General features: G+C 24.4%; 1 protein-coding gene across 2 annotated transcripts in view; it reads right to left on the bottom strand.

Moving 5' to 3' along the window:
• LOC117171761 overlaps positions 1-16,933 on the bottom strand; it is a 116,015-nt gene extending 99,082 nt beyond the window's left edge. For both annotated transcript variants that reach the window (XM_033359368.1, XM_033359366.1), the window contains exon 1: positions 16,717-16,933. In XM_033359368.1, coding sequence (XP_033215259.1) covers positions 16,717-16,725 — 9 coding nt within the window. In that variant the 5' untranslated portion in view covers positions 16,726-16,933. The remainder of the gene's footprint in view (positions 1-16,716) is intronic.
• Between the last annotated feature and the right edge of the window lie 246 nt (positions 16,934-17,179).

The raw sequence follows: 17,179 nt of genomic DNA, 5'->3' as shown, positions 1-17,179 counted from the left end.
TGAACTAGAATTTAAGTTATTTTGGTTTCAAATAGTTTGAGCATCCTTAAAGAGCTTTAAAATTTTATTTTAAAATCTTGAGAAATCTAGAAGTGGTTTTAAATTTTTATAAATTTAAACTCGTTCTTGCGATTTTTTCGGAAATGTTAAATAGATTTAAAAATGAATTCAATGTTTCCTACAACTCTTCTAAAATCCTGCACATGTAAAAAAAGTCCCTTAATTTTAATTTATAAATAACATTTAAATACCTATTATTTTTAGAAAAATAGAGTAATTTTTAGAGATATTTAAAAGTATTAAAAAGATTCAAAATTAATTTAGAACTTGAAATAATATCAAATAATTTAATCAAAGTTTGTACCGAAAAAATTCGACTATTTGTACCAAAATTTTTATGCAAATATCCCCAACTTGATTTAAAGCAAATTGTAAATTTTTGCAGATTTCAAACAAAAAATTTAGAATCTTTTTAAGAATTGTGAAAGGTTCTCAAAGAATAAAAATATTTTTTAAAGATTCCTAAAATAATTGAAAATTATTTCACACTTTGAAAAATTATTGTTAAAAAAAATTTCAAAAGATTTTACGATATTTCCAAAATGATTAAAAAAGAACCTCAACAATTGTAACGATTGTTTCTTAATTTGCAGGATTTAGAAAAATTTTTGGGAAAAATTCGATTAATTAAAAAATGTATTTATATGATCGGAAAACAATGTTAACACACTTAGTTTAAATTACTTGAAATCAGTTCAAATGTTTAATTAATTTTGAATGTTTTGAATCCTTTCTAAACTTATAAATATTTCTTAAAATCTCTCAAACTTCTCCTGAAAATAATAAGTTTTCAATTGCTAAAAAAGTTTTTAATTACGACTATATTATTATGAAGTTACTTCGTTAAAAATAGTTTACAAAGTTTAAACCGCACGTTTACATTTTTAATGGCTGATAACAATTAATAAAAATAATATATTAATACATAAATTTATTAAATTAAATTTAAAATCAATGTAAAGGATGACGTAAATCTTTGAAATAAAAATATTTTATTGTTCAATCATTAAAATTTTTATTTAAAAGCAAAATTATCAGAATAAATAATATTATATTAATTTCAATTCTTGTTAAGATCCGTTTAAAAATTATTTATTTATTTTTACATGTTGATAAAATGAAAATATTTTTTGTTATCAATTTTCCACTTCAAATGCTTTTAATTTCTGATTGTTTCAATCTTCAAGACTGCACTTTAATTTTTTTTTAAGCTAAATTAAACATGTTACTGACTAGTAATGCTAATAAATAAATAAAATTTTGTAGCAGAGTACACCTAGAGAAATTTTAAGAGATTAATTCACAAAACTGTGCCTAGATCTTATTTTAACTTTGGCACAAGAACTAAGATCTCGCAACCCTGATTTTAATTCTACGGTCATTGCTTTAAAAGCAAGGGATCCTAGATCTTAAATCTTGCGCCAAGCCTGAAAAAAGATCAAGGATCTTGAAATTTCTTTCCATGCATCCAATTAGAAGAAGCTTTTATGAAACTTGTGAAACATCCTATTGAATCGGACAATAAATATCCATCTGATTTGAAAAAATTTCATTAGCTGTTTTCACAACAAGATGAACACGTTGCCACTAGTCTAACTCGCGGCTTGGCATTGCGTACTTTCGAAAGGTCTCTTCACGAATACCATGCACGTTGGGCTTCGAACGTGCTATAAAGTACGCTCTGATTCATTTGATTGTCTCTCGAACCCATAATTTTTGCCTGACGTGTGCGTACAGAATACAAGGTAAAACTACAACCCCTTCACTTGGACACCTTCCACTGGATCCGAACCTACCTGGCGAGTGTGATAAGTATACTCTAACTGATCTTAACTGCACCAGGAGAAATGCTTCTTGCTTCGAAACTAGGAATTTATTCAATACTGGAACTGATTACATTAATTTGATACTCCTACTCTGCAGCAAGCCACAAATTATTCGATTTGTCTGAACGAAATTTCCTCAGAGATAATTAAAACCTGGCAGAGATTTATTGCTGACTTGTAATATTCATTTATTTAATTCCAGAGATAAACAAAACTAATTATTTACTGGGTAAATTGTTTCTGTTTTACACGAAAATTATATCACTTTGAAGAATTCTGTGTATTTAATTTATTATTTAAGTTATTCCTTGGAAGTGAATTGAAAATTTTAATTTATAGAGTATTTATATTTGATACATCAAATTTTAACACACTGTCCTTGAGATTTTGTTGGATTTATTTTTATGAATTTTTTTTTTGGTATCTCCCTTTCTTATTATGCCTAAATTATTAATTTTTAACAGAGGTTGAATTTTCTATCAAAACAAATTTTTCATTGTAAATAGAAAACACCCTTTATCCAGAACGTTGAGTTTTAAACCAGAAAGACAATATATCTACAAACCAGTTGAATTTTCCACAATATTTTTTTGCTCTTCATTCAGAATTCGGCATTTTCATTTCGAAATTGATCTTTTTTGGCAAAAAATAACATTTTTAAAATATAAAATGCAACTTTTTTCAACAAATTCTTTGTTTTTTTGTTTGAAAATGGTAGAAAATTTAAATACTTGGTTCTTAAATAACGATAATTTTAGTTTAAAAGTCATATTTCTTCACAGAAAATTCGTCTCTTTTATTTAAAAGTGTTAAATTTGATTTAAAAATGTATATCTTTTGTTGAAAAAAACTTCTATAGAGCGTTCAAATATTTTTTTGAAAATTCATGTTTTATGGTTGAAAATTTTACTATTTGGTTAAAAATTAATTTTTTTCAAAAATTAAATCTTTTGTTAAAAATTGGTCATTTTGGCTTAAAAATGTGATAAAACTCAAACATTTGATTCCAAAATAACGAAAATTTTAGTTGAAAAGTCATATTTTTTATAGAAACTCTTTCATTAAAAAGTATTAAATTTTGTTTGAAAATGTATATCTTTTATTTTGTTTGATTTATTTTTATTAATTTTTTTTGGTATCTCCCTTTCTTATGATGCCACAGTTTTGACTCCACGTCCCTCTATCTCACATAATTTTTTATTATTAAATTTTTTCGGAAATATAGTTATTATTTTTCAAAATGAATGTATGAATAATATTTAATCATTTATGAATAATAATTGAATAATAATAATTGAATAAAATGAAAAATAATTTATGAATAAAACAATGCAATAGTTGACATTTCAATAAAGAAACCATTTTTATCCTGAACAAAAAACAGTTGATTTGAAAAAAGTCTCCTCGGAATATTTGAATCTTTAACAAAAAAAATTAGTTTTGAAACAACGATAATAAAATTTCTTCAAAATCAAAATTATTAATTTTTAACAGAGGTTGAATTTTCCATCAAAACAAATTTTTCATTGTAAATAGAAAACACCCTTTATCCAGAACGTTGAGTTTTAAACAAGACAGACAATATATCTACAAACCAGTTGAATTTTCAACCAAACACATGATTTTTTATATAAAATTTTCTACGAAATTATCTAATTTTCAATCGAATCACTTAACTTTTTACTAAATTTTGAATTTTTTTACCCGAACAGACGAAAATTCAAAAAATTATAATTTTTAAACAGAAAATATAAATATTCAACAACATTGGCAAATAACCAAATTAATTTTCCAACAAAAAAACGAATTTTCAACAAAATAGGCAAATTCTGAATTAAATAAATAAATATTGAACTAAGATGATGAATTTTCAAGAAGTAATTTTATTTTTAACGAACAGTTCCTTTTCAACTGAAAAAGTTTCATTTCGCATTAGAAAATTGCATTTTTAACAAGAAAATATGAAATTACTATAAAAAAATATAAATTTTCATAAAAAAGTGTTAAATTTTGATTTAAAAACCCTATTTTTAAATATAGAAACACTAATCTTAAAGAAAATAAATTAATTTTTAACCAAAAGAATGAAATTAAACCGAAAACGAATAATATTCAACGTAAAAAGAGTAATTTTAAAACAAACAAATAGATTTTTAATTAAATATTAAAAAATTTTAAGTTACTTTCAACCAAATAGTTGCCTTTTTAACACAGCCAGATAAGTTGTGAATGAAAAATGGAATAGTCGAATTTGTTAATCAAAAAGAAGAATTTTCAGAAACAGTCGAATTTTTAAACACTAGAAATTTTTCAGTCAATTAAAAAAAATGTCATCCGAAATCTGGAACTTTTGACGAAACAATTAGATTTTTAATGAAACGGATGATTTTTTAACAAAAAAATAATAATTTTCTACTAAAAAAGAGACATAAATATTTAACAAGAAAGTTAATTTTTAACCAAACAGTTGAATATCAAAACAAATTATTAAATTTTCAGTTAAGAATATCGATTTTTAAGAACAGGAAAATTGTCGTGAGTGCCAGAAAGATAAATCTGTATGTCAAATATGAATTTTACCTCAAAAGTGAACTTCAATGAAAGTATTTTAAATTTCAAAAAGAGTTTAATTAAAGTTAAAAAAGAATAAAGATACATTTTCGGCATCAAAATCTAATTTTTTTAAAAAGCGCTTTTTAAACGAAACATGTTAATATCTAATTAGACAGTTGCATATTTGAAAAAAATTTATTAAAGAAGTGCACATTTTACTAAAGAATGTTATAGTTAGTTTTTAGTTAGCAATTATTATTTAATGAAAAAAGTAGTATATAATCAATTTTAAAGGAAAATATTTAATAAAGTAGTTGAACTTTTGAAACTGCTTAATTTTCCAGCAAACTGTTGATTTTTTAAGACAAAATAATGATTTTTTCAAACAAATGAATTTTGGACCCCAAAATTAGAATTGCAAAAAATGATGATTTCAAATTGAAACAGTTCAATTTTTTTATCCGGCGTTTGAATTTTTAACAAAAAAGATTAAAGTTCTATTTGAAAAGATTATTTTTTGCCGAAGAATTATTACACAAATTTTCACTTAAGAAAAATTAATTTTCAATAAAAAAACTAATCTTCAGCCAAAAGATAAATTATTATTATTTTGAATTATCAACGAGATAATCAATTTTCTACCAAAAAATATTATTTTTAATTCTTGAATTTTTGAGGCGAAAGCACGATTTTCCTTCATAGGAAATGAGTTTTAAACTCCAAGTAGTTTAGAATTATGGGAAATTTTCTATTGTGTTAAGTAAGAAACACCATTTTCTAAATGACCAAAATTAGAACAAGATTTGCAATTTTTAAAAAATTTTAGATTATAGTAATTGTTTTTCGCTAAAAATTGGTATTTTCAATTTCAAAAAAGAATATTTTAAAGAAGATTTACATTCTTTAGCAACGGTAGATCATCGGTTAGAAAATTGACGTTCCTAGTGAAAAATATTTGTATTTAAAAAAAAAATTGTGTCTTATTAGTATTTTTGGTTGAAAATTGGTATTTTAAATATTTAAAAAGTTTTATTTCAAAGAAGATTATCAATTTCTAAACAATTTTAGTTTATGCTCGCGTTTTTCACCGGAAATTGGTATGGATTTCAAAGAATATTTTCAATTTTTTACAATTTATTTTAGTTTTTCATGTCGAAAATTGGTAGGCTTTGAATAAAAAATTATAACACTTGAAAAAAATGGTTCGAATAAATGATACTATGAAATATGAAGTTGTGTTAATATAAATTTAATAATTCAATCAAAAAGTCGCGTGGGATTGAAAAAATAATTATCGCAGGAACTTTTTTTCAAGTTTGAAATTAAAATTTGAAATTCAAACAGTTTCATTTATAATTTGGCAGTTGCATTCCTAATCAAAAAGATTAAATTTGTATTAAAAAAGATTGATTTTTACCGATGAATTAAATATAAAAATTTTCAGTTAAGAAAAATTAATTTTAAATAAAAAAACTAATCTTTAAACAAATAATAAATCATTAAAGTTGAAGAAGTTTTCAAAAAACAGTTGAACCTTTAAATCAAAAAGATAAATTTTCAAAAGCAAAAGAAGCCGTATAGTTAAATTTAATCTTCTATAAGAATCTTAAATTTTCGAAAATTCAAGGAGTTTAGAAATCTTAAAAGTGTTCTATTGTGTTAAGTAAGATATACCAATTTCTAAACTACTTATTACTTTCTTCTAATCACCTTAAAATTTCTAAAATACTAAAATTAGAACAAGATTTGCAATTTTTCAACAATTTTAGGTTATATTAATTGTTTTTCGTTAAAAATTGGTATTTTAATTTAAAAAATGTATATTTCAAAAAAGATTCACATTTTTCAGCAATGCTAGATTAGAAATTGAAATTAGGTTTATGTTGCTACTGCTTGTTGTTAAAAATTAGTATTTTAAATATTTCTTAAATTTGATTTCAAAAAAGTTTAACACTTTTTCACAATTTATGTTAGTATTTCTTATCAGAAATTGGTAGATTTTGAATAGAAAATTATTACACTTGAAAAAATTGGTTGAAAAAAATGATACTAATAATATATAAAGTTGTGTTAATATAAATTTTATAGTTAAATTCGAAAATTGCTTAGGATTGAAAAAATAATAATCGAATACATTTTTTCAGGTTTGAGAATAAAATCCTGCAATATAAAACGTTACTAAAGTAAAATCCATCAATTTCAAGCACTTAAAATTCGAGTTCTTAAATCTTGACTCTTAAATTAAATTTCAAAATTTTTCAAGTCTGCCTATTTTTCATTTGGAATGCTTATAGAGGAAGAATCGTATAAATAAAAAAATAATCAATTACCAGAAGCTTTCATTCTGAACGTTTAAATAATTATAGATTTTCTGAAAATTCTGAAACCCTTCATAAAGCCTACAATTAATTTATTCATAGTATAATTATGTTTCTTTTGTGAACCTAAAACAGGATAGTCATGAGAAAATAAGAATGTCTTGTAACTATGTGAAATAGAAATGTCACACAATTTAAGTAAAGCAAAAGTAGATATTAAATATGCAATAAATTACAATTTATGTTTCTTGCATGGTGTAAAACCTAATGATTAAAGCAACGGGTGCAATGAAGGTTTAGATTATATCTTAACATCATAAAACTTGAACTTTTAATACACGTAACGCCTCAATATAATCAAGTGAATGAGGTTTTAATGATCAGTAGTAACGGTTAGTTCAAGTGGAACCTGTAAACAGTGGTCAGATATTGAAAAAAAAATACCACTAGAGTTGGAAGTTAAATCGTATTTTACATTTCGACAGTTTGCAAGATCATAAAGTACATTTCTCTGATAATGTGAAGAAAGGGTCGTAAATCTTTAAGGTTTCAAGATTTGGTTAAAATATTTTCAGAGTAGTTCTAGGATACTTCCTAAAAATGGAATTAATTTATTAATGTTATGCCCACAATTATCTTAGGATAATTTGCAACTCCAATTATATTCCCATAAAGATTTTTTAAGCTATAGGGCCTTGTTCTTAATTTTTTCTTTCGATGTTTGAATTTATTCTAATTAGACCGTAAATCATTTCTTTGTACTTAAATTACTCGACGGTTCAGAGTAGTTTTTACATTATGAAAAAAGTAACTGAATTTTATTTACCAGGGAAATGTCTCAAATTAAAAAAAAAACATTGCAAAAGTCAGATAATTTCTATTAATTTATATAACATTAAAGAAGGATCAATTGACATTTAAAAATTTTTATTCTAAAATTGTTTTATTCTTACTATAAAAGATTTGAGATTTGAAAAGTTTCAAGTTTAGGATTTCGGTCTTTAAATAATAATTGTCGGGAAAGATGAAAAATTAGTCCAAGTAAAATAAGGGAATTTTCAAAATAATTTGTTGGGAAACCCTTATTTTCAGATTTTTCAAAACTATATTTTGTTGTTAAAACTTCAATTATTTTTACAAAAAAATTACTTTTGATTTAAAATTCATATTTTGGGTATTTTCTGGATAAAAATTCATCTAGTATTTTAAAATATTGTCTTTTTGGTTAAAAAATTAATCAATTTTATTACAGAGTTTATCCGTTATGGATAAAAATGCAAGTGTTTTTGCTGATTTTTTGGCAAAAAAATGTAAACTGTCCGTCGAAAATTGACATCCTGCTTCAAAAAATATTTCGTTCAGAAATAAATTATTTTGCTCAAGTTCAACTTTCCTGTTCAAACCTGGCCTTTTGGGGCTGAAAATCGGAACATTTTCTTAGGAAATTTAATTTTTGTTTAAAATTCACATTTTGATGTAAATAAGTAAACTTACATCTTTTTGGCATGGAAATTAAACTATTTTTTTGTAAAAAATTTATTTCTTTTATTTAAAAAATTCATATATTTTAGTACAAGTGGCAGTTTTCTTTGATTAAACTGTAACTGTTTCATTGAAAATTTAATGTTTAAGAAAGTCACCATTTCCGGGTGAAAATCCAAATATTTTTGTATAAACTGTACTGCTAGTTTAAAATTTATATTTTGATATCATAAAGTTAACTTTTTAAACTAAATTTGATTGCAAATTCAACAATTTCTTATAAAATTATAATTTTTTGGTTGAGTATTCAACTGTTTTGTTAAAAAAGTGCCTTCTTGGGTCGAAAATTTAATTATTGCCATCAAAAAATTACGTTTTCTTGAAAATGCATATTTTCATGATGAAAAGTCAAACTGAAACATTTTTGGCTGATAATTCAACTATTCTTTAAATAAATTTTTTATTTTTTTTATTGAAAAATTCATATATTTTAGTAGAAATTTTATCCTCATTGAATATAAATGAAACTGTTTAATTCAAAATTAATTTTCTTTGAATAAAGAATTCAACTATTTTGTTGAAAAGTGATATTTTTTAATTGAACATTCAACCACGTGGGTGAAAGTGAAGCTACTTTATTGATTTTTTTTTATGAAAGTGAATATATTTTAATTGGATGAATTTTGTGTTTCTTTAATGACTCAAAAATCTTTATTTGTTAAAAATTCCTTCGTTTTATTTTTAAATTAATTTTATTTTAAAGAAATTTAATTTTGTTGTTTGTCGAAATATCAACCAATACATTTTCTTGTTTAGGATTAATTTTTTAGGATAAAAAATCAAATATTTTATTGAAAATTTAATTATTTGGTTAAAAATTAAAGCCTTTTGTTAAAAAGTCACATATTAAGGCAAAAACCTCATTTTTTGTTCGAATAAATAAATTTAAAAATTTTATATTCTTATCTCAAATATTGTAGTATTCTGTTCATAAAAAAGCCTATATGAAAAATATTACAAAATTAAAATACTGATTATTGAATATTAATAGTGAGGAAGTTATAAGAAGCTGTTCAAGTAAAAATCAGAGAAATTTGAAAATGAAGTTTTCAGCCACCCTATCTAAAAAAAACTATCTAGCAACAAAAAACTTAATTTCAAATTATATTTGAAATAGAATTATTTTTTAATATTAATTTTAATTTTTTCTCCTTATATTGATAAAAATGTATTAACGTATATCTGAAAATCTTGTACAAGAAATTATTTGATGAATGAAATTTATTGTTTAAAATAAATGTATATGAAGATCACTTGTCAAGTACGAATTTGATCAAATTCTATACAATTTTACATAAACCAACATGATGTTATTGTCTTTGGAAGCTATATAAATCTTTTGACAATTTGTATTACATACGAATAAATGCAATTGGAATGTCTACTTACACTCTGAAATTTACATTAGTAAAAAAAAATTTTAAAATATTTGTAAAAATATTTAGAAAAAAAAATAGATGCCTGACTAAAAATATCTATTTTTACTGTATGATTTTATATACCTTATCAATGAATAAAAATACTTTGTATAAATAATTGGAGAAAAATATTAAACATTTTTAAATATTACTTAATATTAAAGGGTGGGCGGGGGGTCGTGTTCGTTACGATCTGATATGTGGGGTTGAACTTATCACGAAACATTTTTAATTTATTAATTTTTAGCCCCACAACCTTGTATATCAAAATTTGCAAACAGATAATTTTAATTTATTGTGAAATGTATTTCTAAATGGTTTTAAATATTTTTAACAGAAGAGGAAATTTATATTGTCAATAATTGTTCAAGAATGGGAAATAATTATATTATTTTACATTTCGCTACCACACTATGATTTGAAAACTTTCTTGCGTTTTTAAAGAAAAAAGAGAGAATAAATTCTAAGCAAATAATTTTTTTGAAAAATTTGGAAAAGAGTTTTAAGTTTTTTAGGTTTTATTTCAAAAGAACGATTTCAAGCTTTGAAAATGTTGAAAAAGAATATATGAAACTTTAAATTTAAAAAAAAAAATTAAGCATTTAAATAATTTTTTGCTAAACTTTTCAGGATGCCGAGAAAATAAAAAAGATTTTAGGACACATGGGAAAATTTTTAATGATTGTATTTCAACAATTCTAGGGGAAAATTAGAAAAAAAAGATCATGTGTACAGGATTTTAAAGCCAAATTTTGCAACTTTATCCTATAAAATAAATGTTGAAGATATTTAAGTAAGTGTAAGAGATACTCAGAAGTTTTGAAACGACTTAAAGGTAATTAAAAATGGTAAAGAATATTTTACGAATTTTGTGAGCTTTCACGAAAATGAGAAAATTGAAGGCTCCAAAGAAAAATTAAAATAATTTTTTATTTCGAAAAATTAATTTCAAAAGATAATTCAGAAAGATTTGAAAAGATTTTCAAAGATTAAAAAAATTATCCAAAGATTCAAAAGTATTTTCGAAGAAGTATCTGAAATATCTTAAAAGCAATTTTTAAAATTTTCAGAATTTAGAAAAGAAATCAGAAAAAAATAATTAAGGATTAGAAGTTTTCAAAGGCCTGGCAAGATAAAAAAAATTCTTTAATGTTCGTCCGAAAACTTTAAATGATTTATCATTTTGAAAAATAAACACGAAAATAAAATAAAAAATATGTAAAAACATGTCAAACTATTTTATAAACTTCCAAAACAACGTGTAGAAGATTCTGAAGCAACATTTTTCAATTCGGTAAGATTAAAGCTAACTTTAGGAGCTTCAAAAGAATCTCAAAAGGTTTCAAGAAAATAAATTTTTTTTTCAAACTCCTGGGAATATTTATAAAATTATAATACGATTTTTTACATTTTAAATGATTTTTTAAAGTTTGGACAAAAATTCCAATATAAGAGGTTTTAAATAGTTAAGAAACATTATATTTCTTGATATCTTGCAAACTATATTTCTTGATTGCTAAAAGATAATATCTTGATTTCTGCTTTTAATAATTAATTTTTTTAATATCGAATTAATTAAAAATTTATGGATTCCTTTTTTGTTAAATCTTGTGAAATGAAAAAAAAATTCTGTTAAATCTGCTAGATAGTATTCTGACACATCTGAAATATTCAAAATTCCTTTATTCATTTTCTCAAAAATCGTAACAGGACTATATTTTTATGAAATTTTAAAACAAACTGATAAAACTTATTTTCTTGTTCTAAATTCACATAATTTAATATCCACGCGAATTAAAGTGTTAAAAAACTTTAAACAAATAAATATTTAACTGAAATTCTTGTTACATTATTATTAATATCATTTTGTATTCTTTATGGTACAAAAAAAATGTGTTAAATTGGTGAATTTCAATTAGTACTCACATTAAATAACTTGAATATTTTGGTGACTAAAAAAATATTTAAAAAACATTTAGTTTTATTTATTTTTATAGAATGTTCAAGGCAATGAAGAAACTCAGAATTTTCGATTATTAGAGATGAAGAAATAGAGTTTTAATTGTAAACTTAGAGTGTTGATGTCACAGTAGAAAAAGATATTTCTGTTCAGCCACCGTAAACTGGATTATAATCTTCATTTCTGGTTTTAATAATTTAATTGTTTGAATATTTCATCATTTCATGATGTATTGCAATTCTTGCGATATTTTAATAGCACTCAGTAGGATATTGTGTACGAAAGGTTTATTAAAATTGTCATCTAATAAAAATTAGTTAACTTCCTTCTAACCTGTGTTTCTACCATAAAAAACCGTTTCCGTTTTTTTTCTTCGAATATCCTTGATTCTAATGCAATTATTTTCACTTGAGTCCATGACGTGAAGTCTAACATTGTTACAAAGTCACACAATTCTATCATTGAAACTTAGGCATTCATAGTAAAAAAAAAGGACCAATTAGGAATAAAGTGCCTTAACGAGTAATTACTTTCAGACGTTCTTCGGCTGTTTACTTTTAATTGCGGTTAAGGTGACGGCTTAATTACAGACGTTGATACTACTCAAGTTATTTATTATTCCCATACTGATCTTCTAATAAAATCTTTTTTAAAAATTTCTGAATGAGGTTCTACATCACGAAAAGTAAATACTTTATCGAAGGTTACACTGTAATTTAGTCTCGAAATAGTCTCAGGAGGATTTCTAATTTTCTTTACACCTGAGAAGATTTTCTAATTCATTTTTATAAATCACATCCTTAACTTTTCAATTTTGATGGATTTTATGTTCCAGCTTAGCATCTGGTGGTGATTAAATTTGCATGGTTGCAGGTAATTAAATTGAATTACTGTACGCACGTTCGTGGAATACTTATATGGAAAATTGTGGAGCGAAATTGGCTTCAGTTGAAAAGAATAAAATGTTCATTAGCACCATTTTGAGAAATTTTATAAGATAATAAAATTGAGAGTCACTGGGTGGTTGTAAATTACTTGGAATGAAAATTAAACTCATATCGTGCAGAAGGAAATTTTTAATTGATTTCAGGAAAGACGACTTTCATCGCAGATAATTTTAGCGAAAAATATGTGGTTTCCGTACTTCCTGGAATCTTCGATTCAATTCAAAGTTCGACTAAAAGGTCAATATTAATTTTTTTTAATCCATAAATTTTATGGTTTTCGTTTCATTTGAAAGTTAAAAATTTTCAAAACTTGGATATAGATTGTTCCAATGTTTTAAAATTTTGTCTAAAAACAAGGCGTGTCTCGAATTTTTAACCAAGGAAAAGGAAATTTTCAAAAAAATAGTTAAATTGTCAAAGAAACTAGTAAATCTTTAATACGAAAATTGTATTCTCTACAAAAATGATAACAGCTGATATTTATTTTTAAAATATTTTTATTATTGATAAAAAATCAAAAATTAAAACACAATAGTTAAATTTTCAACCAAGAAGATTTTTCAATCATTCAAAAAAGAAAAATTCCATCTAAAGTGTTGAGCTTTTATTTCACAGATACGCATTTAAAAATAAAAATTTTAATTTAAAACCCAAAAATATGCACCTGCTAACAAAACTAATAGAATTTGGGACTAAAAAAGCGGAGTGTTCAACAAAATAAGTGAATTTTTAACTCAAAAAGATAAATTTTCTAATGAAAATGAAACAAATACATTCTTGGTAAAAAAATCCATTTTTAACAACAACAAAAAACGATTTTTCAAAAAAATTTGTTAAATTCTAAACAAAAGTATTTATTTTTTAACCAAAATCATGCATTTTCTACAAAGAAAATACATTTGCAACCAAATAATCACATTATCAACCCAGAAGATGAATTTTATACCAATAAAATACTAATCTTAAAAAAATTATTTGTCAACTAAAATAAATATGAATTTTCAATAAAGAAAAATAACTAATTGTCAACACAATTTGTTCAATTTTAAACGGAAGGAATTAATTTTTAAATACAATGATGCAATTTCAACGAATAAAATCAATTTTTAACCAAGCAGTTACATTTTCAACCCACAAGATGAATTTTATACCAAACATGACAAATTTGCAACAAAATAGATGAATTGTCCACTGATATAAAAATGAATTTTTAATAAAAATAATAAAAATAGTTTAGTTTTAAATCAAATAAATAATTTTTTAACTATAAATAATAAAATTTTAACAAAATGTCACATTTTCCACCATACCGCTGAATTTACAAAAAAAAAAGATAAAAACTCTATAAAAAAAATTCGACGAAAAATGCAAGTTAAATTTAAAAAAAAAATTAATTTTCAATCAAAGAAAGTAAATTTCAACTAAAGATAGTTAGATTAATTTTTTGTTAAAAAAACGTTTTGAATAAGAAAAAATAGCTTTCAACAAAAGAAATGAATTTTTAACCAAAAAGATTGAGCTTCTAACTATAAAGATAATTTTTAACAAAATACCAGATTGCTACCAGATTTTTAGTCAAAATTATTAACATTCAAGCAAATAATTACATTTTTAATTTTCAAAAAATATTTGCGACCAAAAACGAAACAAATTTTTTAAAAAAGTTCAATTTTCTACCCAATTGATTTTTAAGCAGAAGATACGATTTTTTAGATTGCCGCTAAAATTTTCATTAGAAAAAATAACTTTTCAATACGAAAGGATGAATGTTTAACAAATAAGTTAATTTCTGACGAAATAGCTAAATCAAGAGGAAAATAAATAAATTTTTAGTTCAAAAAATTATTTTTTTACCAAAAAGACGAACTTTTATCAAAATACGTCGGTTTTTTACTATTAAAAAAAGTTTCAAAAAAAACTATAATTTTAAACGAAAATAGTTAAACTTTGTAACAGGCTGTTCATGTTTAATTTTAAAATGCGAATGTGTTTACACAAAAATGCATTGTTAATTTGTGAGCTGGAAATGCCAATGCTCTACTAAACAGTTGAATTTACAGTTTAAAAATATTGAATTTCAGAAAAAAGTTCATTTTTTACACAATAGTTCAACTGTCTTAGAGGTTATTAATTTCTGATAGAAAAATGCAAAGTTTCAACAAAGCAGTTGAATTTTCAACCGAAAAACAAATGAATTTTTATACGGAAAATATTAGTTTTCAACAAGATCGTTTAATTTTTAATAAAATAGTTGGATTTTTTAACAGATTGTTACTTTTCGAGTAGAAAACGCGGATTTTCACAAAGCAGTTGGATTTCAAACCGGACAATATCAGAATTCAATAAAAAAAGTTAATTTTGAACTAAAAGGTTTTATTTTAATAAACTCGTTTAATTTCTAAGAAAATAGTACAATTACTCGTTTAAGAGATTCTTAATTTTCGACTTCGAAACGCGAATTTTCTACAAAAAAGTTGAATTTTTAACCGGAAAATATTATATTTTAACAAAAAAGGTAATTTTCAACTAAAAAGTGGCTTTTTAATCGAATCGTTTAATTTATAAGAAAATAGTACAATTTTCTAACAGGATGATCATTCTTAGGTTGAAAACGCGAATTTTCTACAAAACAGTCGAATTTTTAACCGGAAAATATAATTTTTTAACAAAAAAGTTAATTTTCAACTAAAAAGTGGCTTTTTACTCAAATCGTTTAATTTATACGAAAATAGTACAATTTTCTAACAGGTTGATCATTTTTAGGTTGAAAACGCGAATTTTCTACGAAACAGTTGATTTTTTAACAAAAAAAGTTAAGTTTTCAATAAAATCTAATAATTTGTTAGAAAATAGTTCCATTTTTTAACAAACTGCCAACTTTTGAGTTACAGGCGCGAATTTTCTGCAAAACAGTTGAATCGGTAACAAAAAAGTTAATTTTTTAATAAAATCCTATAATTTCTGAAAAAATAGTTCCATTCTTGAACAAACTGTTAACTTCTGAGTTAAAAACGCGAATTCTCTACAAAACCGTTGAATTTTTAACTGAAAAATATCAGTTTTCAACATAAAAGTTAATTTTCAATAAAATCGTTTAATTTCGGAGAGAATAGCTCAATTTTCTAAGAGATTGTTAGTTTCTGAGTTGAAAACGCTAATGTTATACAAAACAGTTGAATTTCAACTGGAAAATATCAGTTTTAAACAGAGAAGTTAATTTTTTTAAATTTAGTCAAATTTTTAAGAAAATACTTCAATTTTCAACAAAGAAGTTAATTTTGTAATAAGAGTGTTTAATTTTTAAGAAAATAATTCCATTTTTCAACAAACTGTTAACTTTTGAGGTGAAAACGCGAATTTTCTACGAAACAGTTGAATTTTTAACTGAAAAAAACGGTAGAGTTTTGAACGGATAAATATCAGTTTTAACCAAAAAAGTTAATTTTCAATAAAATCGTTTAATTTTCAGCAAAATAGTTCAATTTTTTAATCGATTGTTAATTTGCGATTTGATAACGCGAATTTTCTACAAAACAGTTAAATTTTCAACCGGAAAATATCAGTTTTCAACAAAAAAGTTAATTTTCAACAAAATCGTTTAATTTTTAAGAAAATAGTTATATTTTCTAATAGATTACTAATTTTCGAGTTGAAAAAGGGAATTTTCTATTAAAAAGTTAAATTTCCAACTGAAAATGTCAGTCTTCAGCAAAAAACTTAGTTTTTTCACAAAATCATTATATTTTTAAGAAAGCAGTTAAAACTTGTAAACAGATTGTTTAAAAAAAATTGTCTAATTTTCCACAAAAATGTTATGTGATGAAATCTTTCATACGAATGATCTTATGCACTATCTTACCAAAAAAGATGAGGCCTAAAAACTAGATTAATCCATAACTACCGAAATCCTGACTCTCCTAAGCAGCTAATTAAAAATTGTGCACCAAACTTTCATTGAATCGACCCATCCTTGAAACGAACAAATTTTTTTAACTAACTCATAAATGGATCATTTGGTTGTTAACTTGAATAAAAACACATCGACGAATAATCACTCGCGTCACGAAATTGTAAAAAAAAAAATCCACTTACGAATTTCATTTCGTTTTTGCGCGTTAGGCAGTGTCTTCTCCTCCAGGAATAGCGTTACGAGACGGTTGTTTCCGTTCGCCGGACAAGTCGGCTAAGAACTAGCGCGATATTCTGGTAAACTGTTTCGAATTGCCGCGCTGGTAGTCTCAAGGAGGGGTAGTAGGCAGATCGGTCTGAAGGTAGTTGGCAGATAGGTAGGTGCACGGAGTGACTTGATCTGTTTGAAGCAAGGTGGGAGTCCGGACTGGGACTTATATGTCGGCGTCGGAGGTCGCAGAGGACCCCCGCCAATCAGCGGACCTCTCCGTTTCTTCACGGTCAAGGTGACCCTTGCCCTCCACTGGGAGCAGACAATTAACCTTGCTTCCCGGTCTCTCTTTTTATCGACACCAACCCACCATGTGCGCGCGTCAGCGCGCGTTTATATTTCTATTCATTTTCATCATTTACCCGATTTCAGAAT

This window comes from Belonocnema kinseyi, chromosome 4 (genome assembly GCF_010883055.1).
Source record: "Belonocnema kinseyi isolate 2016_QV_RU_SX_M_011 chromosome 4, B_treatae_v1, whole genome shotgun sequence".
NCBI lineage: Eukaryota > Metazoa > Arthropoda > Insecta > Hymenoptera > Cynipidae > Belonocnema > Belonocnema kinseyi.
Note: the sequence above shows the minus strand (reverse complement) of the source record. Positions and strands in the feature narration are given on the sequence as shown.